Source organism: Osmerus eperlanus, chromosome 16 (genome assembly GCF_963692335.1).
Source record: "Osmerus eperlanus chromosome 16, fOsmEpe2.1, whole genome shotgun sequence".
NCBI classification, from domain to species: Eukaryota; Metazoa; Chordata; class Actinopteri; order Osmeriformes; family Osmeridae; genus Osmerus; species Osmerus eperlanus.
The window spans coordinates 13,166,363-13,191,820 of record NC_085033.1 but is presented as its reverse complement, the minus strand read 5'-3'; the positions used below and the strand labels follow the sequence as shown (position 1 = coordinate 13,191,820).

General features: G+C 42.3%; 3 protein-coding genes across 7 annotated transcripts; 2 read left to right on the top strand and 1 right to left on the bottom strand.

The window, feature by feature from the left end:
- Positions 1-1,863: 1,863 nt before the first annotated feature.
- dnaaf11 (dynein axonemal assembly factor 11) lies at positions 1,864-18,538 on the bottom strand. Of its 5 annotated transcripts, none has more exons than XM_062480512.1 (12): positions 18,397-18,538; positions 17,566-17,733; positions 17,351-17,428; positions 16,975-17,147; positions 16,547-16,767; positions 16,260-16,436; positions 11,790-11,867; positions 10,184-10,231; positions 10,009-10,078; positions 8,539-8,634; positions 6,872-6,951; positions 1,864-2,856 (listed from the first exon to the last, which is right to left on the bottom strand). In XM_062480512.1, the coding sequence occupies exons 1-12, from the start codon at positions 18,404-18,406 to the stop codon at positions 2,658-2,660; spliced, it is 1,398 nt and encodes a 465-aa protein (XP_062336496.1). In that variant the 5' UTR covers positions 18,407-18,538; the 3' UTR covers positions 1,864-2,657. The 5 variants fall into 5 exon arrangements, with proteins under 5 accessions (XP_062336496.1, XP_062336495.1, XP_062336497.1 ...); XM_062480511.1 differs by having other exon boundaries at positions 1,868-2,856; positions 10,184-10,249; XM_062480513.1 differs by lacking the exon at positions 18,397-18,538 and adding an exon at positions 18,021-18,138 and having other exon boundaries at positions 1,868-2,856; positions 10,184-10,249.
- Positions 18,539-18,590: 52 nt separating this feature from the next.
- Positions 18,591-21,258, top strand: LOC134035944 (zinc finger protein 37-like). The gene is made up of 4 exons (XM_062480516.1): positions 18,591-19,010; positions 19,149-19,273; positions 19,563-19,683; positions 19,864-21,258. The coding sequence occupies exons 1-4, from the start codon at positions 18,755-18,757 to the stop codon at positions 20,754-20,756; spliced, it is 1,395 nt and encodes a 464-aa protein (XP_062336500.1). The 5' UTR covers positions 18,591-18,754; the 3' UTR covers positions 20,757-21,258.
- A 288-nt stretch (positions 21,259-21,546) lies between these two features.
- On the top strand, positions 21,547-23,792 carry LOC134035942 (zinc finger protein 648-like). Its single transcript, XM_062480510.1, has 3 exons — positions 21,547-22,054; positions 22,257-22,323; positions 22,452-23,792. Exons 1-3 carry the CDS (start codon positions 21,650-21,652, stop codon positions 23,420-23,422), a joined length of 1,443 nt encoding a protein of 480 aa, XP_062336494.1. The 5' UTR covers positions 21,547-21,649; the 3' UTR covers positions 23,423-23,792.
- The last annotated feature ends 1,666 nt before the right edge of the window (positions 23,793-25,458 follow it).

Below are 25,458 nucleotides of genomic sequence, written 5' to 3'. Positions count from 1 at the left end.
AAACTACATGTTTACCGTATGTACCTTTCTGCCTTAGTAAATTCCTTGTTTGTGTTTTCTGATTGTTTAAACATATACCATAAGTATACTATATGAGTGTAACAGCAACACATCATAACACACTTATCACCAATAAGGTTTCAAATAGCAGGAACATTTTCCTCTCATAAATGTTTTATTCGGGTGCCGGTTTTTGTGTTGTGTAATGTAGTCAAGTAATGACCAGGACAATGATGCACTGTCGATACTTCACCTCCGACTTGGGGGGAAAACACAGATGTTTGTAGCATAGTATGTTGAAGACTAAGGACCCTTACGCTACCACTGCCATTGAGCCAGGCTGCTGCTCCATCCTCAATCCTATTGGATGCCACTGAGAAGGAGCGAAATGGAACTAAACCTGACTTAACTCCACCATCAGGGGTCAAGGTTCGTACAGGTTACCTGGCTGCAGTATCACATAGAGGATTGCACCTGAAGCCTTCAAAGGGATTGCCTGTTTGACTCGATGCACTACTCATAAATCACCAAGACAGGGAAGAACTGTTGGGGACGCCCATCGGCATAAAAACCATTGCTCATAATCGGCTGTGCGTGGAATAATGAGACCTTGTGGTGTATTGGCTGGGTGGAGAGTTCAAACCACTTGATACCCTCCTGTCAGAACTGCAGCATATGCATCTTGGCAAACATGCATGTGTGAGTGGCCTAAGGCTGTGTTGCATGGATTACAGTCTCCCTCAGAACATCTGGAAGACGAACGAGGGAAGGGAGGCTGGAACGTTTCAAGGACACGACCTGGGTTAGAACGCAAGTTAGTTTGCTTCCCTGAAATAATTGTAAAAATAAAAGGTAACGTAGGTGTCTAGAAAGGGTTTGTGATTCTCTGTGAGATAGAACTTGCTATTTGCTACATACTGCCTAACAGACTGTTTTGACACCCCACCAATCACGTGCTTCTTCTCATCTTATACCTCAAGACTTCCAGCTCCTACTTCCTGTCCTGTCCTACACTGTCTTCCTCTTCCTCTCTGACTTCACCAGGCAGTACATCAAGAGAGCAGACATCTTTGCACAGTCAGTTCTTAGAACTTAGTATTAGTTATTTCCTGGAGAATAGTTTTCTGGTAAAGCTTCGATTTTACATCCTGTCTATTGTATTCCTGGTACAAATTATACAAAAACCTTTTATTAAGTGAAGGTTACAGTTATTACTTTTCGAATAATTGATTATTCAGAATGAAAACAAGGTTTTGAAGACACACAGACCGAGTTCCAATGATTACAGAGGGATCTGCCAACACTCGGATGAAATTAAATAATTCTAATTGAACATTTCCCAATGTGTCCGTATTTGATAAATGAAGCACAGTGGACATATTTCAAATGCCATCAGCACCGTTTTGTCTGCCTCATTTCACTGTGAAGTGATTCAGAAGAAAACATCATGCAAGCAACAAGTGTTATCTTAATAGACCAACTGCCATATCAACAAAGATTACCATTACTCATGAAGAAATGATGGGGCTGTGTTGAGCGCCATTTTGTGAGGGGTACGCCTGCTAGCTACAGGGAGTCAGGTGGCTGAGCGGTTAGGGAAGCAGGCTAGTAATCAGAAGGTTTCCAGTTCGATTCCCGGCCGTGCCAAATGACGTTGTGTCCTTGGGCAAGGCACTTCACCCTACTTGCCTCGGGGGGAATGTCCCTGTACTTACTGTAAGTCGCTCTGGATAAGAGCGTCTGCTAAATGACTAAATGTAAATGTAGTGGTTGAGATATAATATGGACAAATCTTTTAAATATTGAAATAACTGGATTGACCTTTAGCATTTAAAGTATTGTAGAATATATTTTTGCTCAAAGCTTCTACTTACCCTTACTTACCGTGCATATTTAATATTAACATAAATATATGGTGGCAAGATTTCAATATTTAAGGGATTTGTGTACTACTGGTGGATTCTTTTTTTAAGCTAGGAGGAAAAAGGTTATCCATGCTGTCAGAGGAAAAACGGTCCAACCTAAAACAGTTCTCTGAAGAATACCATGCTGACATGTGAGTGTTGAGAGAGGGATGTGAGAGAGAAGAGATCATGAAGTCACAACCTCAACGCCTTTCAACTGACAACTCAAAGTAAAGAAAAAGAAGACTTATTGAGGATTCAAAGATGAACATGAAGTCCAAAGGTATTTTTATGTCCTTTGGGCAGTAACTGTGTCAGAATAATATCTTAAAGACCCATCCAAGTTTGCTATCTTGAAGAAGAAAAATGTAATTCAATTTAAAGCACAATTGGAGCTCAAGAAAAACTTGCAGCTGGGAAGAAAGCTGGGACCACTGAAACAATGTATTCAAGACTATTCAAATGTATATGCATATTTGACGTAATTGACAATGTTTTACAGAGATATTAAACTTAATCTCCACTTCGTGAGAACATTTGAAAATACAGTATTTGCTAGTTTTCAGTACAACTGTAAACAACCCTGCAAATAACGTAATTCCATATAGGATGAAGTGAGGGTGTGAGGAATGTGTCTGCGTTTCGATTAAACAAATCAGACAAGTGTAGACTTCTGTGACAGCTTCAGCTCTAACCTTCTTTTGTAAAGATCCAAATGTCTTGAGATATGACAGTCTGATATGCTTTCTTCTCTCATATCAATGGGGGGACATCGGGGTCATCAACAAATCCATCTGAAAATGTAAAGTCTTCTGTTGCCGAGGGATGTTGTTTGCGAGAGATCTCGAGCGGCCCCCCTCTGGTGGTCGTTGTTCTCGGTACGATGTTTGCGAAGTCGACGACAGAATGTTTGCTTGGGTCCACTTCCAAATGCTCGGTCCCCCCGTCTTTCCTGTGATGTCATAAAATGCTCAAGGTTAGTTCAAAAACTGTTGATTTGGATGAAGTAAACAAGGTTATGTCAAACACTGTTGATTTGGATGAAGTAAACAAGGTTATGTCAAACACTGTTGATTTGGATGAAGTAAACAAGGTTAGGTCAAATACTGTTGATTTGGATGAAGTACATGCAAATACCTAAAACGTTGTGAGAAAAGACTCAAATGAACTAGATTTGATGGATTCAAATCAGCTCTCACTTGGTGTAGTTGAATGGTCGAAAAATGAGAGAGCATGAATTATTCATTAATCCCCCACCAAAGTAGAACCTGTTAAGAATCTGTTCAAACTAAAGTTAGCCAAGTCATTCCTGGGGATCAAGTCCATACAATTATCTCAAGGGTATTGCTATTAAGAAAGATATTTTCCATGTCTCTCCCGATAAAGTAGGTCATCACTTTTGCTGTAAAACGAGGATGAGTTATCACAATACTTATCTCAGATTCAATATCTCAGAAAATCTTTAACTGAGAACAGAGAAGGGATCTGAATGCAACTACATAAAGTGAAGATGTACTGTGAGTTGGTACTTGCTGTTACACTAAGAAAGTCCCAATTGTTTACATAAGAGAACATCTGCTGCATACATTGCTAATAAAAATATAACTTGAGCTAATTTATCCAACAACATGTCGACCACATCTACTGCCTAGCTAAATGATTTCTATGAAAAAGAGAATTACTTCATTGCAGTGCCAGATTGTGCTGCTTTTTAATCTTCAGAAGTGCTCATTAAAAACGAGTTATCACACCAGCTAATTAGTTATCAAACGGAGAAAGTTATGTTGTATCCAGTCCTACAGTCTGAACATTTCTACATGTTGTTGGGTAGGATGCAGTGCAATAAACAAAATGTCTCATTAGTAATACATTTTAGTGGCAAATCAGAGATCTACTAGAACGACTGATGTAATTACAATTCAGAACTACAGCTAGAGCAGTTTTTGAACAGGTGATGTAACGCCTGCTTAACGAGAGACTGTCCTGGTAACCAAGGTTACTTCGAAGGCAAAACCCCACATCGGGTTTAATCAAACATCTGCATCTGGCCACTCCTTATTCACACTTTATGTTCATTAAATTCTACCCTTATCTGCCCTTTGACATTTTCTTGTTAGTTCTATGTAGGAAAATGAATCTAAAAGACGAAATGTAATTGGACTTCCTGGCAAGCACTGTTTTGATTGGCCATCTTGTTGGAGTGATAACGAAACTGAGACAGCACTGCTGCCCTTTGCCTGTTATTAAACCGCAGTATTAAACTGTGGCTTAATTCCACCTCCTCCATTCAACACACAGCAACTCAGCATCCGAGTGGGAACCACCAACGAGACCAACAAAACAAAAGCCAGTGATTTATAGAGGAGAGCGTGGCAATTATAATTTAATCTCACCATGCAGCCGTTCAAATTACAGTGGAGGAGAGGCAAAGGAGGGGCCCTGCTCACCACTTCATTACATCTCGAATTTTGCAACTTGTTTATTGCAAAGGCAAATTAAGCTGGTGGAAAATAACAATGAACAGTTGTTATTTTTTATATAGTTGTTGCGCCTGCACACTCTGGGAAGAATGCCTGCCTGGCGAATATCTGCAGAGTTGCCGTGGTTTAGGAAGTGGAGTCCTGCAGAGATGTTGTTGGTTTGTATTAAGGCTCGAACTGCATCTTTCTGTTTTCTGTGACTGAAATCACAGAAATGACACTGTGGCAGGGATGGAGACTTTGTAACATCATCAAAGTGTTCTGGTTTGCTTCAATACCTGCCACAGATCCCAGCCCAATTAGGTTTCGAACAAACTGGGCCTGTTGCGTGCTCTTATCATAATCTAAAGAAGCGGAGAATACAAGGACTAAAGAAAGTTACTTATGAATTTGTTTCTGTTCTTTCCTTCTTTGGAGTCCCTTTAACCAACAGATCTCTCATTGTGACAGCTAGGCTAATCCATAGTAAATTCATTATGAGAGACCAGGGCAAGATTAATGACACCTGTGAGCATGGCCTAAATTTAGACTCCAAACTCATCTTTGTAATAGACAGGTAAACCTGGACGTCAGCGCATTGTAGACCACGGCAGATAAATAGAGTCATTAGTTTGGCTTGCGATAATAATGCACAGTATGAAGGAGTTTGGGGATGTGCATCACTTAAAATGTCTGACAGTGATAAAGGTTAGGGTAAAAAGGAGGACGATTATGAATAATCAACAAAGATGGGCAGTGACTGTAAAGTATAGTTACTCTTAGAATAGGGAGGTCTTATAAAAGGTGCTGTACAGGGTCAGCCCAGACCAAGAGATGTGGAAAAACACTCAAATTATTCTACAAGGGGGTCGCCAAACTCAAGCAAAACTAATTAGTTTTCACCACAAATAACCAGCTACGAGCTGACGTTAAATACTAACACTGTGCCTTGCAGTTTAATTTAACACCCCTACTGTGGCTGTTTATGTCTATAACTTTTAATGTAAATTAAAGTATTGCCTTGCTCTGCCTAGTGCTGACAAGTAAATCCTTTCAACACAATCTCCCTTCCAGATAGCTCTCTCCTTCCTCAAGAAGAGATATGCAATTGGTAGTCAAGCCAGACGTGATGGGTCACAGGTCACATTTAATCAGGTCCAAACGGCTCAGCCACTGCAATTCACTTGGCTAATAGTCACTGTAGTTACTTAGCACTTTTTTTTTTACAAATCTAATGTTCAACTTGGGTGTACAGGATTACAGTGCAGCCTTCTGTCTGGTTGATGGGCTTTCTGAAGGACAGGGGCACGGGTCACAAAATGGAAATGTGGCAGTCTGTTCAAGAGTGGCAGCCCAGCCCAAGGCAAGGTGATGGAGACTAATGAAAACCAAATAACAGGCTAGCAGGAGATCAGCTGAGGACCCCTGGGATCTTAGTTTGGCTTTGTCAAGGCAAACTCATAGCCAGAAGCAGATCTATCAAATATATATATGTATATATTTAAAAACAACAAAAATAAATAAATAGGTGCCTGTTCTTAGTGTTTGTAGGAACAATGAGGTTCAACAGATAAGCATGGATGCCCCATTAGTAACTGTAGGTTCCTGAACTTCTCAAGATTAAAACTAATTAGGGGGAATATTACCAAACTGTAATTAAAATATGTAAATTACATTAGTTTTAGGGCAAATAAGTAATCTGATAAGCAACTTTATTTTGTTTTACTAACTGCATCGTTAACGTGAAGTGTTTCACAGTCCATACTACTACCCATAACATTCAGGTCCAGGTTAAGGTACATTTTGTGACGCAGCACATTCATTCAAAAAGGTGTCATCCTTTGTAAACCTTCCCAATACAACCAATACAGACCTTCACCACCAGCACTCAGAGAGAATTCCTGGTCTTAGAGCAGCACTTGGATGCCATTTCCATATAAACTGTGAATATCTCACTGCAGTCCTTACGGCAAGCAGGTCAAGGGTCAGGGTTGTAAGACCCTTCTGGTGACAGGATCATTAACAGGCATCATCTGTACTCCTGATGAGATCCACCGTCAGAGAGTTCAATACGCAGCGGAAGCAGGCAGGCAAAACAGCACTGACAGAGGTGTGCATACTGATTTCAAGGCTAAGACAGTCCATGAAAACTATGCTGGGCAATTTAAAAGATGCACAGTTGAGCCTTGTGAGGTGTTTAATGTTAGGCTGTTAGGCAAGGCCAGTGTTGCCATTACTCAAGTTTTTATGATTCATCATTGCATCCTCAGTCAACGCTGCAGGCGGGACAACTGATTGTGTTACTTGGAATGGAGTTCATGCTGCTTTATGCTTTACTTTTTTTTTTTTTTTTTCGTGCAGCGTTTAATTGATCAGGCAAAAAATATACACTTACATTTATTTATTTTTAATTGGGGTCACGGAAGTTAAGAGTTATTCATAAGCCTCGCAGTAACAAACAGGTTGGTAATGACATTAAAATCATGAGGAATGAATGAAAATAAATACCTTATCTTTTCTTCTGATGTGCATTGAGAAGATTTTGATGGACGTGATGCAGTTTTTGCTGGCTTGATTTCACCTTGAGCCTACAATAGATTACAGGATGGAGTGAGCAGAGAGCCATATGGACATTTTATAGAAACACAAAGAGGTCTGTAAAAACACCACCTGGCATACTTTATGGATTCTATAAAGTTTTAGCGGACACTTCACCTAGCACGGGGACATTTCGTTCATCTTTTGTTGAAAAAGGTCAAATAACCGTCAACTATTGGTTGTCAACATGCAACGGGAGTCAGGCAAATGCTTGATTTAACTCATCTGACTTGCAGATGTGGACCGATATATATTTTTTAATGCAGTTAGATGTTTTATGCAACATTAGGCAAACAAAACACCATACCTTCTAAGCTCCAGAATCAAACACAACCGTAAACAAAGATAAATCACGGAAATCCCTGCCATATATATGTCATCACAAATCAACAGTGCCATCAACAAACTTTGATGTGATTTAGCACTCTCTCAATCATGGCTTCCGAAGTGTAATGATTGGCTGCAGCTACGCTTTCCACCTGGAATTCAGGAAATGCATCATCTGTTATTTTTCTCCTTCCCCATAAACCAGAGACGCAGGGATTCGAACATGGAGTCTTGGTCGCTTGCTTCAAGCACAAGTCTGCGAATGGAAGAAGATTAAAGAGCGTCTCCCAGGTTTAACTGCCCTGGCTTATTCATGAGCATCTGTTTGCGTAATGACAATGCAGATGATGTTGTGTTAAATCAGATCTGCTAGCCTCGGAAACTATATAGCCGTGTGTAGTCAACAACAACAATTCTTACCATACAGACTCCCACAGAAGTAGAGATTGATTAGATGAACCCCAACACGACACTGATACAGTTATAAAACAATATCACCTCTACACAGAAACGCTAAAAACACCCCTGTATAGAAACACACAAGGACACACAAACGGTTTTCAGTTATAAAATCCCTTGGTGGTTCTATGTGCCACCTCCACACCAGCGGTTGATGCAGGGTTGGTGTCGCGTGACGACAGCAGTGAGATAACGAGGTTGTCTGAACCATAACGCTGATAAATGCGGTGAACAGCAGTTAATGATGAAGCTCGTGGAGAATCAGTCCAAGTGCCAGTCAGAAGTGTGACGCATGCGTCTGGGGGACATGGATCTGAGAGAGCGGTTTGTTTAGATCACTGGAGGAGCGGGCATGCTTGATCATTGTTTATCCTAAATTAATTATTGATTGAAGTGTAATGGGGAGGCTTATATACCAGATGTTGACTAATTCATTCAATTTTCTACACACAAGGAGTGTAAACATACAGTATGCAAGTTCCTTTGCTATTATGGTGTTATCATAGAGTCAAATTACAGTATTCAGTATTCATTTATGATACCATGTACAGGAAATGATTCTTTTTTACTATAGACATGCATTCAAACCATACATACAACTTAATCTAAAACATAAATCACAGTATATTAACATAACATATTGTTATGAAGAAAATACATGTATTCATTTAGCAGACGCTCTTATCCAGAGCGAAATAAATATAGTTTCTGGTTTTATTTAGTTTTCTCATATTGTAACGTTGCTGTTTAAGGTTTGAACATGGGGTGAAGAGTCAGGGGGCTTGCTGTACCTTAGGCATGGTGAGGACCAGGTGACCGGTGGTCTGGGACCTCTTGGCTGTCGAGCTGTCTGGCTGCACTTCTGTAGGCAGCACCAGCTGGAAAATCTGGGGCATCAATTATTCACAAACTTAATTATCAAGATTAATGCACCGATTATGAATTCAGACAGTTACAGTCGGTCAAATGGCTTTAATCATTAGTGGGGCTTTTTATAGGTACACTTTCTAAGTTGGGGCACTTGTAAGAATATCTTACAGAGAGTGACTGGAGTTCATGGATCTTTACCAGTTCTCCCAAAACTGTTTTCCTTTCAGTCACGTGATGCTAAGAACAACTATGAACAAACTCATAGGTACAAACATCTAACGGCCCTCTCCCTACTCCTCCTGACTCCCGTCAATGATCAAAATAACAGGTGTTCAAACTGTAAAACTGACTTGATAGACACCTTGAATCACTCAGCAGATCCGTCTCCCCTTCTTCGCTACATTAGTTCGTATTATTAAGAGATTTCATAGGTCTACATCGTTCCAAAGATTATGCATCGACTATTAATTCACTAGCAGACCAATCAGAACTGACCCTGGTCTTAATATGCAGATCCATAAATCCTCTTGGAGCACAGCCCTGACATTCAAGTCTCCCCACAAACACCAGTTTGTTTGGGTTGGTCACAGAGACTGCTCAACTGGCAATATTTTATAGCACTTTTTCAAGGTCATAAATCTTTAATTTGTTTATTGCAGTTAAATAAAGAAGAAAAAACGGACTAAACTGTTTTCGCTACGTCTAAACGTTTGTTTAATCAGGCTTAAAGGTCACACTGGTCTGTTTGAGGGAGATTAAATGCCCAGCACTTGTCTCAACATGTTAAGGAATATATTTCCTGTCCTGCACACAGGAAGTAGATAAACGCATCCCTAACACACACTGCCTTATGGTAATCAGGGAGATTACACACTGACTGATGGCAGCATGGCTGTCGTCTAACTGCATTGGACGAGCGCCATATTTTAAAACTCCAAAGTTCACAGGCAGGAAATTGCTTCACAGATGTACCATTAATTCTTTTTGTCAAAGTGTGTGGAGCCCTTTGAACAGGATGTCTCGAATGGATGTTTTAGGTTCAGGTAGCTTCCTTCCACCCACTGGAATTTACTGTCTCAAGTTAGAAAAGTATGGACCTTCAAAACCATATTGATTTGTAATAAAATGTTTCACTAAATCTTACTGATCGGCACACTCAATCATTGATCTGGCACTCGAATAACTCAGTTGAATTAAAGCTAGAACCTTTAAATCAAGAATGAATGACTGTTTTACCCTCGTAAAGAGGTTCAAAAATAGCCGCACAAATGCGGCATACCCCCCAAATGCAACCCCCGTGTAATTTCTGTTCTGTATATCCCAGCATCAAATGACACTTTCCTTGTCAAAGTCAGCAGGGGGTGCTTTACATTGAACACACAGAAACTTACCTTCCCTTTGATTGTAACTCTAGCGTACACTGGTTGAATGTCAACATCCATGAGAGAGGTGTCCATATGTCTGTTTGTGGAGAATTACGGGAATGGAAGATGCACAGGTTAAGTCCATTTTGACGAAATAATTGCTCTGGTTTCGGTCTTGTTAACTCATGATACTGTAGCTTACCTGTAGACTTCCAGGTCCAAAACCAGCATGTTCTTGTCCTCCTCGTCTCTGAGCACAAAACCTAGCCTATGAGTGACACCTGTGTGATTAGGCAGTGTATACAACTTCTACTGACACAAACACAAATAAAAATGTCTTTGTCGGCCGAATCACTTATCACAATCTGTAACTCGAGGTGCAATGATACATATTATGTCTTTGCTCCTTGCTTAGTTGTTTGAGACAAAACGTCTTATTTTCTACTGAAAATCTACAGAATAATACTAAAACACCTTATTGTTATTTGGCAGATCATACAGATGATCAGGTGTTTTTTTTTGTAGTAAACCAGCTACTCTCCTTCCTTCATCTCAGATGTAACCGGTGTAGTAAATCCTGGGCAGAAAAGTATGTTTCCACTTATCAAATCATTTTACTGTTACATCAAAGAGAGCCTTAATGAACCTTTTTCAGAGTAGTCAACCAAAGCCTCAAACTCAATTTGGCGGAATTGAAGGTTTCCTAGATCTCAGTGTGAGTAGTCACTGCTGTTCCGCTCCACCTCTCCAGCCACACCGCCATAAAACTACAACCCCCATCTCACAACTGATGGATACTGATATCATAAACTACAGGCAGAGACAAATTAGAAATAAAATCAGAGGTGTTTTTTAAGGCCTTGACCCCCCCGCCTCGTGTAATGGAGGGGAACCAGGGGCGCTCATTTCTCAGAACACAACACCCCGTTTGAGTATTGCACAGTAGATGTGGCGGTGAGATTACTAATGTACCAATCATGCCATTTCCCGGCAAGTTCTTTACCCAGGTTCGCTGACCATGCGTTTTCACCTCCTACCTGCGACAAAGCAATACAATCGCGGGACTCGAAAAAAAATAAAGGAAATAAAAACATATTGGAGGGAGAGGGAAACTGTAAAAGGGAAGATGTTGTGACCTTTTCAAAACATTAACTGGACCGCTTGATTGAATGCATTTTCATTTCAGGTTCGGTTGCTCGTCGCTGTGCAGGGAAACTGGACCTCTTTCAGCGGTAGAACCAATTATATTCCATTACGGAGTACTCTGCTAGGCCCGCCATAACAGGGTAGTACTACGGTTTATTCAGCACTATGACCATCCTTAAAAGCCATTTGGGCATTACGAAGCAGTAGGTTCAGGGAGAGGGACAGAGCTATAAACAGATCCAAGGTTTAGTCTAACATTCACAGATGGTTTTTGAAAAAACGATCCGATTCTGTCAGTCGCTGTAGCCCAGTCCACACCTACCGATCCATGCATCTGATCGGCAAAAGCACACTGTGTACCTGATAACAGGCCTTTTTCCTGATCTCATCACTATTCTTGTTTTATTGGAAGATTGGGACATAGAAATGCATTTCCTATCCACATTACAGACAGTGTATACACTTAACTACTATGACATTGATTGAAATAGGTTGACGCTGTATCTATGAGTGTGTGTGTGTGTGTGCCTCGACACACTGACACAGTACAGTGTATGCGTGTGTGTGCCTCGACACACTGACACAGTACAGTGTGTGTGTGTGTGTGTGCATGCCTCGACACACTGACACAGTACAGTGTGTGCGTGTGTGTGTGTACATACTTGGCTTCGTTGACGTTCATCACTCGTCCCTCAGGGGTGATCAGAGTCCTGGGAGCCTTGGGCTTCTTCTCCTTCCCCCTGGAGGCAGGAAGCAAAGCATGAACATGGTGTGTGTGTGTGTGTGCATGCGTGTGTCTGTGTGCGAGACTGAGAGCCAACAAATCACATCAGAGTTATGGGGCCGTCAGGGTGAAGGTGAGGCCCCATAGGCCCCCCCCGGCCCGTCAGAGGACCGGGCCGGGGGGGGTTCCTAAAGTGAGCAGAGGCAGGTCTGGTGAGAGGCCTTCCTGAGGCGTAAGACACATCCCTCCACATGTGGTGTGGCACTCTCGTCGCAGACACACATGAAACACTGCAACACGGCTTTCGTAGAGCAGCCTTCTGCACAGGTATGAGCCCGAGTTAGAGGAAATCACAGGAGACAGCGTTGTGACATAGCAGCAGGGAGGGAAGCAGGTGTCTCTCTCTCACGCACAGACACACAAACACCTAAGCCACCGCCGTTCTTGTGAAGAAGCAGGCGCCCACTATGAAGAGCCAGTAGCAAATTAATAAGAGCTCCTGGTCAAGGAGAACTACCACTTTAAAGCTATACCGTGCTGTTCCTTCAGCGCCCTGTGGGGATTTGACCATTAGAGGCCTTGCTGCGGTATATCAACCATGCAGGGCAGCAGTGAGGTATGACGTCTGACAGCAGCCTAGTAGAAGATGGCTCTTCTGTCAGCCTTCAGTCCCATAAGTTCCCAATTGTACAGTTCAGTTCTTCATTTAAACTCGTTTTGTGGGGTTGGTTTCTTTTTTTAGCACGGATATAGCGAGAGAGAGTGAGGGAAAGAGAGGGAGAGGCAGATGGATAGATTGACTTACATATAAAAGATATAGAAGGAAGGGAGGGAGGGAAGTTAGCAAGATGGAACGGTTCAAAAGTTTTCAACGTCAAACTTTTTGAAAGGCATATAAAGAACAGTTTGTCAACCCCGCCAAAGACGAGCTCTAACTCAAAAAAGTCCTTTAATGATATTCTTTTGTCATAAAATGTTGGTTCCCTCAATATATCACAGCCACCCACCCACCATCTCTCTCTCTTCCTCTCTCCCATCTCTCCCCGTTTTCTCATCCTGTTATTGCTGTGCAGGACTTTTCAAGGGTAAAGCATTGCACACCCCAAACAGAGGTCCCTCCTCTGAAACTTTTTGGCTGGATCACCCATCAGGACACTGAGTCAGCATGCCTCTCCTGCTCTGCTGGCAGGTTATGGACTCCAACCCTGAGGAGAATGTGTTCCGACAGCCACTTAGCAAGCCATAAGAAAAGCCACTACAGGCACTATGTGCTTGTTTTTAGGGCTTTTGGACTGAAATTGAAAACTGGAAAATAATTTCCATTTGACTCTTTCAGGATAACCTGAACTTTCCAGGGTGAGTATTTTGTTGAATACAGTTAATGTATTGAGGATATCTATCTGCTCAAGCGTGGATGGACAGCATAAAGATTTTAACTCCTGGCAAATTGCTAATGTTTCCCTTATTGTGAGGTGACCCGAAACCTAATTGTTCATTGGTGCATTCAAATACTAAATTTCTGAGAGCCACAGGGGGGGTGAGGGGGGCTCTGCAGACAAGCAGACGCCATCCTCTGTCCAAATTATCTGGAGTCATCCAAGTTATCTAACCTCTGTCCAACATAAAACTTAGGAGTTGGCCTGCGATGACAGACAGGCAGGGCTCAGGTGATTGCTTCAGGTGACAGATAAAGGGTTGGACACACCCAAAACCATTTCTCTAAGAGGCCGTGGAAAATCATGAACCCAAACATATTGGTTTCTGACTGACCTTCTCACAGGACCTGCGTCAGGAACAGAAAATTCATCTTTCCTGACAACACAGTGAAGGATGGCTTCATGCATCAAGTCAGCGGACCGGGCAACTCAGAGAGGAGACAGGATATCATGATTTTGCACTTGAACAACACGTGATTTAAAACAGGTTTTCACTTACGGATAGTGTTTTAGTTTTTACCTGTCAGCTTTTGTCACACGGCATCAAGGTTCCCTGTCACAACCCAGATATTATTATATGACCTATATCCAGCATGGATCTTATACTACCCTAAAACTATCAAAGCCACTTCCGTTAAGAAAAGCTACATGTCTCAAATATGTGCAACCTAACACGTTTTCCTTCCAAACCCACTAAGGCTCCATTGATAGTGCCAGAAGCAATATTGTTTTATCCTATTTGTACATTTACATTTAGTCATTTAGCAGACGCTCTTATCCAGAGCGACTTACAGTAAGTACGGGGACATTCCCCCGAGGCAAGTAGGGTGAAGTGCCTTGCCCAAGGACACAACTTCAGTTGGCATGACCGGGAATCGAACTGGCAACCTTCGGATTACTAGCCCGATTCCCTCACCGCTCAGCCAACTGACTCCCCTAATACTTACGGAACAAAAGCGTGCCATGCCTCTGAGAAGCAGATGGGAGGTGGGGGACGGTCACAGCAGTGGGGAGCCCTGAAATACTCACCCCCCACCACTTCAAAGGGAATTCCTATTTCCAAGACGTGATTACAGCCAAGTAAAAATAAGCAACCCTCATTTGCACGTGGTGACACCAGCTTCCTCCAATACTGGTGCCTATTTTTACCTGAGACAAATTAACATCTTAATTCAGGTCACCACTGCCTCCACTCTCATATTAAACTAAACACAGCCACTCTTAAATACATGATTAACTTCTAAAGTAATCTTTTCTGGGGTCTCACTGTATAAATCGCTAAACTGTAAATGTCTGTGTCTTGGGTCCCTGTTTTAATATGGTGGCAGCAGCCAAAGGCTACAAGGGTAGAGGGAGCATGGCTACTGCCGTCACTGAGGTGAGAGAGAGACAGTTTGAGAAACAGAGAGAGAGACAGACAGAGAAAGAGTGAGAGAGAGGGAGACAGACAGACAGAAAAAGAGTGAGAGAGAGGGAGACAGACAGACAGACAGACAGACAGAGAGTAGCACCAGGGAGGAGAGCAGGTACAAAACACACTCAATTAACACCCTGGTAAGTGGGTCACCTGTAGGGTGAGCAGGCCGCAATTAATTAATGGCATGGTGGGCAAATTAATTAGGGTTGGTTTACCCCCTACTCCTGAGAGAGAGTCAAAAGATGGAAGCTTGTGATTACCTCTGTGTCTCTCTCGTAGTGGGGGAGATGGGAATAGTCTGACTGACAGTGCTAGGCAGGAATGCTATGGTTACCAAATCCCCCAGACGTTTTGGATAGTCTATAGCAGTCCTGTGTGAAACAGAGCAGGACAAGCCATGTGCTTGGTACCTGTGGCTCTGACATAAAAATCAAATCAATGGGATAAAAAAGGTTGATGCAATAAGTGGTTAAAGATTTTTGTTGAATTTAACTCTGTTACACTTTCGATTGCATACCGTACAGCATTTAAGCTTAAGATGACAGTTAATTAAATGAAGTTCATGTTGTTCAAGTTTAATTTGTGTGGGACCACATTGGCGTTCTAAACTGATGTTTATGTTACACTGACACCCAGTGGACAAAGTAAGTAGCTGCGCTGACTTAAAGCACATTGACACTAGCATGACAGTGACCACGCAGAGGCTAGGAAGAATTCTACGATTTTTTTTTGTAATTCATTAATTTAAAAATTAGAAATACATGTTCTGTTTACTTGTAGCGCCGTTAGTTACAGGCACAAAGCTTTACTCTGCATGGGAGACTTGAGTTGGTAATGTTACTTTAATGTTTTAACAAAGCTCTCAAAAAGTATAAATCTCACACAGGCTCAACAGTTCTAATGAGTTGAGCTCAATAATATTCAGAACGCATGTTGTCCAGCTGTCAGGGCCGCAAGTGTGTAAGAGATTTTCAACAGGCTTCATGTTTATTAAAATGTTAAGATGAAATCAGACAGAGCATCATTAGGGTTAATGAGGTTGCTGATGATAAGCTTTGCAAACCACCCTCACTTGCTCTCGAGTCTGTCATTAACGTGATCGATAACTATGACATTTCTCCAGGGCCTTGTTGACAGTTCAGCTTCTGCGGGCTCTGCCGCGTTGGCCGATTACATTTGGATTAAAAGAGCCAGCTGGCTAATTGAGGAGGGGTGGAGGATGACGTACTTGTCATGGGAAGGGAGACCAGGGAGAGGGGAAGTGTGACGACCCCTACTCTCAAGAACATGGCCCTGGCGACTGACATCCCTGTCTGGGGAGTTAGTTTGCTGTTCAATCATAAACACAGACTATAAGAGACTAAAACCTCTGCTGACCTCTTAAGGAGGAGGAGTCAGGGGAGGAGGGTAAGTGGAGGGATGAAGAGGATGACAATGAAAAAACAACGTCTCCCCCCCCCCAATACCGCTCAGGAGACAGGTCGAAGGCAGTGGTGACAGACAGCAGACTGGGTTTGTGGCTGTGTGATTTTTCATACAAGGCGTCGTTGGCTACCTCTGTTTTTTCTTCTTCATGTCCTCTTGGTGTTGGTGGGCCTCCAGGCGTGATTCGGGAGTGAAGGCACATGGTTTCTCCCAGAACTCCTTGTCCTTCTCCACCGACGAGAGGCTGGCGGTCTCCTTCTCTGACTGTTCCACCTTCGGGTTCTCCTCATTACCTTCTGGCTCTGGGCTAGAGGTAAACAAACCCAAGAGTTATTTAGGCATATCTGGACCTACAGTAAATGCTATGCCGTCTCAGAATGATTTGTTGTGTCGGAAAACCCTGTTCCTTGCACATACACAGTGTTATTTATATCCGTGTACCAGCGCCCATCAAAGCCTGGTTTCTTTTTGTCGGTGAGGACCTTGTCATCCAGTTTGTCTTTATTGCTCTCTTCCTTCTCCTTCCTTCTCTTCTTCAGGTACTCCTGCTCCTGTTGCTTGATGCGCCTCCTCACCTCCTCCAATCCCTGCCCAGCTCGAATCCTCTCTGACCGGCCGATCTCTTTCCCATCTAGCCACTGGAGGAAACGTCATCCATAGCAACAAAGTGGACAGAAAGCATTAGATACAGAATTGTTTTTAAGCTCTCCAAGAAAGACAAACATATAACTGCAAAGAGAATGTAACAGCAATGTACAACAGCAGGAAAAAGGTGGCTTTTACATACAAATATGTTAACTAATTGAAACATTATAATAAAATATTTGGTATCTCCAGCTTCCTACCTTCAGCTGGGGAAGGGAAGCCACTACGTATTGCCGGTAGCCCTCAAACTCAGTGCAGGGGTTTCCCACCAAGAAGAGCTCTCTAAGATGGAGGTTGCTCCTCAATGACTCCACACTGCTTACTTGGCCCACAAAGTTCACAGTCAAGTCCAGCTTCTGAAGACTCTCGCATCCTGTTGGAGAGAAGAGTACTATTACCCTCAAATACATACATTTTATTGATCCCGGAGATAAATCCAGCATTCAGGTAACACTGAGTGTGTTTTGATTCGGTGGTGTTTAAATTTCAATAAGTAGGCTATTCAATGCATTTTAAAATTCCAAACATTATGTCACTGTTTTGCTTCCATACAAAACGAGCACTGAACAAGCATACCTTCCAGGTTTTCAATCAGCTCGATGTTGTTTAAGGCGAGGTTAAGGTATTCCAACTTCTTCAATCGACTTACACTCTCTGTTGAGAAAAGGCCCAATGTCACAAAATAAAATGATGCATTTGAATGTTAATGAAAATCACACATGAAAATCTTAAATTCAGTTCAGCTGTGTTGCTGCTTTTTAAATAAAAACCTTGATCCCAGAAACACCCACCTATTTTGGGTATCAAATTGTTCTGAAGATACAGGATTTTGAGTTCCCTGCACCACCTGTCGATGTGTTCTATTCTTTCAATGTTTTGCTGATGCAAGGACACCTCCTCCAGCGAAAATATCTCACAATTGTTGTGCTCAGACCGGCTTCGAACCATCTCCTCTGTGACTGACAACAAAACAGGGAGAAAGGTTTATGACATATCTAGACAGAAGTCATACTTATACAAATATAAACCTGCAATCCAAATTAAGAGGATAATGTACAATTGTAGGCTACTGAACTGCCTAGTTGTAGCACTAAAGTAACAGCCATAACTATTGTAAAACCATAAAATGTACTTTCTTTTCTAACCAAATTCGATGTGGTTTCAACTCTGTGGTTTGGCTCAAAGGGTACTGTATAATTCACTGGACATACAGTAAGACTTGCCCCATGTGTAATATATGCATTACCTATGTCATTTAGCTATCTTACATGTTACTGACTAATTAGGTAACTTGCTCACGAGGTTATCAACTAGCTGATACGAACGATCAGAGGTGGCTATGATGGCCAGGCTTCAAATACTACTAGCTATGCATAAATGCATAAATGTAAATGTAGCTACTAGGCTAGTATTACTGCTAGCCTAGGTGCCACCTGACCTGTACGAAGAGAAGCGCTTTAAATTATGGCCCACCATAGCTGTAGGCTTTTAGTAACACTACAAACCAATTCAAGTAAGCAACAAACTCGCTAGATGTCTTTACGTAAGAGCTTGAAAAAGAAAATCTGGCTAATTATTTCCGTTATTAGTACTATAGCTACTTGTGTTTCGCGCATACTTACTGAGTACCATCTTTCTGATGTCAACATAGGCCTATGTTAATTACCGTTGCTGTGGAAACCACCAACACCAACTTCAGAACGTCAGTGTGGTACAATGTTTGACGGGCAGGGGGCGCACGATGAGCTTTTATTTTGAAGGTCCCAACACGGAAGTTGGTACAGCAGAAAGAACCAGCAAAGACAACAGTACTGTAGCATCCCTTACGACCAGGGTTTGATGAATGAGTAGCAAAGCTAACAGCTATCACACCCGCATATTTAATTACGGACAGGGTTGGCTTGTTTAAGGGGAATACGCCCTTAATGTCAATACCTTTCTAACTAAAGCGAGGTGGTTGTCCCAATACCCCCGTCGACAATGACGAACTACAAGGCTTTTCATACTCAATTGTCGTCCATCATGGAGGCATTGACCAAAGCGGCAATGGCAGAGATTTGTGAGCTCGTAGATGATAGTTACGCGATTTTGCAATTGGAAATATCCCGGAGTCACAAAGAGAACGAAGCTTTGAGAAGGAAACTTGAGTTGATCGAGACAGTTATCGTTCGTGGCCACAACAAAAACATAGCTTCTTTGGGCAACCTGCAAGAAATAGGTGCATTGATGTGCGATGGTAAGTTGAGGAGTGTCACTTTCAATTGTTGATGCCATAAGCACATGGTTTCTTAGCACTGCCAATCATTCATATTTTCTGTGTGCAACAATATGGAGTTGAATTATTAATGTAAGGATGTGTCTCGTGCTGTTCCAGAACGTGCCTTTTTATCAGGATCGGGTGGAAAGCAGCCGATTGGTAGTTTAAGAAGAGTTGGCAAGACAACGACTTTGAGAGAATCAGCAGAAGAGCAGGTTTCTGAAAAGTCTGGAACCAATCAGGTAAGAATAAGATTACAGGCGACTTATAGACAAAAAGTTTCCTATTGACCTATAAGTGATGCAATATTCACAATTTTCATGATCCATTACTACAAAAGGTTTAAACAAAGTTATGAAATGTATTATGCTATTTTCCGAAGCATGACACAATCTTTTTTAAATTAAACTTGGCAAAGTTATTTTATACGCTAGGAAGTTAGGAATGAGTGCTTTCAACCCACATATTGACCATTGGTCTGTGGTGGAATTAATTGAAATTGATGTAGTGGCTCATATTTGCACCCACTAGGTAATTTTCCAGTCACCAGAGGAAGAGACGGGCTCTGACATAGTTCTGATAAAGGAGGAAAAGCAGGCAGACCACTTGAGTAGTAATGATTCCGAGGACCAACTTTTAATCAACGAGGAGGGTAAGCAAACGCAACGCACATTCTACAAACACAACCAAATTATGATTCTGGTTAAGTAAACAAAGACAAGATCCCTTTTCCGTGACATCACGCAATACTGTTTCTGTAGACACTTCACCAGCATCTCCATGAAGTGTGCCACGCTAACCCATCATGATGTCTTCACGATCCGTCTGTTAGGCATGGAGGTGTTTGGAGAGGATGACTGTCAGGAGGGACCTTCCAGGCTGATAGCTTCTGTCGCCATGCCAACAAAGCTGACCCACTGGGACCAGAGTGCAGAGGAGCCCAGCCCCCCTCACTCTGAACAAGAGGACTCCCAGCATTCCTCCACGTCCAGGTATGGGCCTGGGACTGCAAGACAGAAGACCCTGAGCGTTCGTTACAAACCCAAAGAGACTCAGAGTGAACCGGGCTCCTCCAGTCCAACAGGGGGCGATGAAAGCGAGACCGCGGAGCAGGTTTTCGATTTAGTTTCCGAGTCGGACTCCGAGGTCACCGCTGGGCAGTCTGCAAGGAAGCTCTTCGAGTCGAGCGGTAGTCCCAGCTCTCTCGCGGGGGGTTTTGAGCCGAAAAGAGGCGTTTCCATGCTCAGCTCTCTGCCGTATGACGTGGAGTTGGAGATGTGCTCTTCCTGGAGTAACCAGGGCTTGCCAGGGATGGTATCCATGCAGCATGCACAATATAAACCCGACCAAAGAGGACTACATCCGGACAAAGTCTCTGACCTGACATCCACCAACTATCAAATGAACCTGGGCCTTGGTTCTTCCTCCAAGGTCGATCAGTTGGACATGAGCAAGTACAGCAGGGACAAGCGGTTTATTTGCAACTTTTGCGGGAAGTGTTTTACCTCATCGCGAAGCCTGGAGACGCATGTGCGCGTTCACACGGGAGAGAGACCGTACAGCTGTGCCCAGTGTGGGAAGAGGTTCACCCAGTCTGGACACCTCAAAACGCACCAGAGCGTACACACTGGGGAACGGCCTTTTGCCTGTGAGCACTGCGGGAAAAGATTTGCAGGCAAACAAAACTTGAGGATACACCAACAGAAACACCACACCAACGCGTAGGGTTGTAAACTAGCTCATCGAGTAAGCTGCTGAAAGGATCATCGTAGTTGTTGATCATTTAAGCGGTGAACTGTAGTACTGATACCATGTTACTGTATCTAATTTTGATAGATTTGTGTGCATTGGCCTTCCGTTGTTTAACTTGTCCATCACTGGCAAAGAGGCCTGTCAGAACACGTCTGTAACATGAAAGAACGGATGGTTAAATTATCAAATCACAATAACCTTTTGTTATGCCTTATCCTTTTAAATCTATTATATTACCTTGTTAGGTGGTTGAATTACTTACTAATACAATGTTTAGTGTAAACTGACATAAAACAACTGTTACCTCTAATGTGGGCCATGTATGGACCTCTATTACTATTGATTGGTTCTTGCGATTTAGAAAGACTAAATGCTCTCTGTATTGAGTTGTACATCTCTTAAATGGCATGTAACTGTTAATTATTTGGTGTATAGGTCAGAAATAGCTAACATTAAACTGTGTGCAACTGGTCTGAAACTATTGACTTGTTCTCATTGCCTTTCTTATTGTCTTTGGGAACAGTTTGGAAGCACTGAGACTGCCAATGCAAACACTAGAGTACAAAGCATAAAAGCGAATTTAACAACACAATAATTGTAGGGAGATAGTACATATTGCATTCTACATTATACACATTAGCATTACACAGTATTTAGAGGTGTATGACATATTCGTTATTAGGCATTTGAACTCGAATGTGAAGAAACACGAAATCAACGTTTCAGGAATAAACTTTTATTTTGAAACAATATGGAAAAAGGAAGTTGGATAATTCGGATCGGTGATTGCAGTTTACCCTGACGTCTGTCCGCCAGCAGAAAACCGATCGCCGTTTGAATAGCACAACTGCAGTAGTGTCTATATAATGTCGATTAAACTGAAGTCGCACCGGGAAATGAACGAAATGGCCATGCACATGCCGAATTCAAAGGCTATGCATGATCAATTGGTGATTATTATGGGGGCGTTGACCAAAGCAGCTGTAGCAGAGATCTGTGAAATCGTCGACGAAGGTTATGCTGTTCTGCATTTAGAAATAACAAAAAGGCATAAGGAAAACGAGGACCTTAAGAAAAAGCTGCATTTGATCGAATCTATTATTGCGCGTGGCAACGCGTCCTCTCAAGCTCCAAATGTAGCTAGCACAGACGCGGTGTCCTTATCGCGAGATGCTACCTGCACTAAACATCGACAGAATAACAACGGGGAAAACGTCAACGATGATGGGAAAATAACTCCCGGAGATGGACACTTAATGGAACGAGAAGAGGTAACTTTTTGCCACCGATGTTCACTAATTATGCACATCCGTATGTGTTTTCTTTTCTAATCAGTTTCATGTTCAGATTAACTGGTTACGTAGGGCGCATCGCTCACGTTTGTGTTTATCTGATCTTTGTTGTGAAAGCTAAACTCGCGAGAAGTCCGTCGTGAAAAGTGAGGAATGAACTTTCACCAATATTTCATTGCAGTTTCCCGATGTGGTGCTCATCAAAGATGAAGATTCAGATAATGAGGCCAACGAGGAGAGCAAGGATGGTAATTCATGCTTTAAACCTTTACAACCAACATTTCAAAGGCATGTAGTGGTATAGACATCCCCCTTCATCCTGTACTCAAAGAATCACTTGGGTGTCTCCAGTATTTTTACTATAATTTTTTTTCAGGTGCCAAAGTTACTAAAGCCCGGGCACAGGCCATCACAGGAGGCAGGGAGGGAAGCAGCCCAGGACAGTTCAGAAACAAGATAAGAAACTGGCCAGGAAATGACACTGAAGGAAACCTGCAGTTGGACCTGAGGAAGAAGACGTCAAAACAGACTTTCAAACGCTCCGCACCCAAAATAAATTCCGGCAACAGGAAGACTATGGGCTCTCCATTCACACTGCGTGCAGCCTCCAATGAGCCTGGTTGTTCTGGGCAGTTAGAGGGCGATGAGATGGCGATAGCGGAGTCCAGTCACTCGTATTCCTCTGACACGGCCGCGGAGGGCTTATTGGTTCACCCAGACCACCCGGACTGCTCACCAGTGTCAGATATTAACACTAATAGTCAGGTGTACTTTGAGGCTCAGGGCGAGGCCATGATTGACTCTGAGCCTAATAAACTAGAGCTGGACCTGTGCTCGCCATGGCCCAAACAGAGGAATAGTGATTTGGATTTTACTCGGTTCCATCAAAGTGAAAACGATGAGAACGAGGCTTTTGGACTGAAGCTAATAAGCGTGTCGGGGGCGACTACCACTCACTGTCCACTTTCCTCAGAAATCAACACCTCCATGGACTTTGATGGTTCCGACCTGATGGCCTTCACGGTCTACGACGAACAGTCCAGCCGGCTGCAACACGGCGAAGTGCAGGCGGGCGCAATCGGTAAAGGGAGGCGTTTCATCTGCCGACTTTGCAACAAGCACTTTGCCACTTCCCAGAACCTCGAGGTACACATGCGGATTCACACGGGAGAGCGACCTTTCAGTTGCGCCCAGTGTGGGAAGAGGTTCACTCAGTCCGCCCATCTGAAGTCACACTTGAACATTCACACAGGAGAGCGTCCACACGCGTGTGGAATCTGTGGGAAGAGTTTCATAGTGAAATATAGTATGAAGTTACATATGAAGAAATGCCACTCCAATGTGTAAAGCTTAAACTGTCATCCATAAACCAGTTCAATCTAATTAGGAACTTGTGGTAATCATTCAAAAGCTTGTCTATAATGTTGATGTTTATTATATCTACTTTTGATACATTTGTTGTTTCATCTAAGTGGAGGTTCATTTTCATCGTACTGTGGTATGATTGTGAAATGTTTTTTTAATCCGACCCTATAGTAGAACATGTATTATAGTTAACAAAGTATGACAATAGACCAAGTTAAACTGTTTTACTCTAACATTAGTGCAATGTATTTTTTTAAATACAATTATAAATGTAGCTGATTTAATTTGTGACTGTTATTCTGTTATTCATCACAGCAGTTTCTTCTGCAATAGTTGTATTTAGATTAAACAATAATCTTATGAATGTTCTTTGTCTAATAATGTGTATCAGTGTATTGTATACATTTGAACGTGTCGGCTGAGCATCCATGATGTGAATCTCCCGTTCCGCCACATGCCAAAGGTGCTTGATTGGATTGAGACCTGGTGACTGTGGAGGCCATTGGAGTACAGTGAACTCACTTTCATGTTCAAGAAACCAATTTGAGATGATGTGAGATAGCACATTCTGCTTGACATTAGAAGATGGGTACAATGTGGTCATAAAGGGGATGGAAGTTGTCAGCAACACTATTCAGGTAGGGTTGTGGTTATTTAACATGGCTCACTTGGTGATAAAGGACCTAAAGGGAGCCAAGAACAGCCCATGCCTCCACACACAGCCTGAACCGTTACAAGGCAGGATGGATTCATGCTTTAATACTGTTAACGCCAAATTCTGAGCCTACAAATTGAATGTCACTGCAGATACAGAGACTCGTCATACCAGGCAAGGTGTTTCCCCGATCTTCTTTCGTTCAATTTAGTTTAGCCAGAGCTAAATTTAGCCTCAGAAGTCCCTTCATGAACCACCAGGCGTCACCATAGAGCTTCGACTGACAGTTTGGCAGCGAGAAACACAAATTATGATTGCTTTAGATTATTCATTCACGTCATCTAAGTGTAGATTGCATATGGTGCATTTCGGGTTTTAAAGGTTTAGTACAGAATCATACTTGACTGTTGGGATTATGTAATAATCCTTTTTGAGAAACACCTTGAGTCTGTCGGTTTATACTTTGAAATTCAACCCTGTCCCCCGTGACAACTGTAAATGTTCACTGAACAGTGTAGGGATGTTTTTTACAGGTGTTACAAGAAGTTCAAGGCCTTATCTTATCTTGCCAACCCCGCCTTCCAGTGCCTTTATGAGGGTCCAGGACAAGATACATGGCTAAGAGAAACCTGTTGAAAACTATGGGTTTGATAACTTTTTAGTATGTTTTGTTTCCAAATCTGTGAATGCAGTATAGAATCAACAACAACATTTTCCATTTATCTATTTTATTATTATTCCCTTTTTTCCTTCATTTTAGCTAAGTGACCCCAGACCAGTTTCAAACACAGCAGTTTATACTACATTTAACAGTTGACATTTACTGGAACAGAAGAAGTTGCAGTGGGACAATTGTTCCATTGATTGCCTCTGTTTCCTCTCTGTGTATTTTAAGTTGTAATGTGTTTCCTGTAACTTTTAAAGCAATTTTCCTTTCCCAGTGGAATGGGTGTGCATGTCTGTGTATGTCTCTGTATGTGAGTGTGCATTTCCTCTCCCAGGCAATACCTCTTTTACCCATAATGCAACACTGGAAAGGAAACCCTCCTTTGTTTACCTGTGTTGCACGGTCTTCTTGATTCCTTGCAGAGAAAAAAAAGGAACTTGAGAAGGAGAGGTGTAAGAGAGATTTCGTTTCACACTTTAGTTTGAAGTTGTATGTTTGCTAAAGCAAACTTTCAACTCCATGTTGGGAGAATTTTGAACCAGAATTCCTGAGTTACATTTAGTCATTTAGCAGACGCTCTTATCCAGAGCGAGTTGACAGAGTTTCTGTGTTGCTGTCGTTAGTGTGTTGAAGACAGACTGGGGGAGGAGCCTCTATTTTACTTCCTTGTGGAGGTGGGGGTTGAGGAAAGCGAAA

Excerpts from the sequence above, each read along its gene's own strand:
- dnaaf11 (XM_062480511.1), bottom strand. Across the intron at positions 16,768-16,974 it reads CTTCCCTTCCCCAGCTGAAG|TGGCTAGATGGGAAAGAGAT; the intron begins GTAGGAAGCTGG and ends CGTTTCCTCCAG. Across the intron at positions 16,437-16,546 it reads ACGGATATAAATAACACTGT|CCCAGAGCCAGAAGGTAATG; the intron begins GTATGTGCAAGG and ends GTTTACCTCTAG.
- LOC134035944 (XM_062480516.1), top strand. The coding sequence starts at position 18,755 with ATGACGAACTACAAGGCTTTTCATACTCAATTGTCGTCCATCATGGAG. Across the intron at positions 19,274-19,562 it reads AAAAGTCTGGAACCAATCAG|GTAATTTTCCAGTCACCAGA; the intron begins GTAAGAATAAGA and ends TGCACCCACTAG. Across the intron at positions 19,684-19,863 it reads ACTTTTAATCAACGAGGAGG|GCATGGAGGTGTTTGGAGAG; the intron begins GTAAGCAAACGC and ends TCCGTCTGTTAG.
- LOC134035942 (XM_062480510.1), top strand. The coding sequence starts at position 21,650 with ATGTCGATTAAACTGAAGTCGCACCGGGAAATGAACGAAATGGCCATG. Across the intron at positions 22,055-22,256 it reads ACTTAATGGAACGAGAAGAG|TTTCCCGATGTGGTGCTCAT; the intron begins GTAACTTTTTGC and ends ATTTCATTGCAG. Across the intron at positions 22,324-22,451 it reads CAACGAGGAGAGCAAGGATG|GTGCCAAAGTTACTAAAGCC; the intron begins GTAATTCATGCT and ends ATTTTTTTTCAG.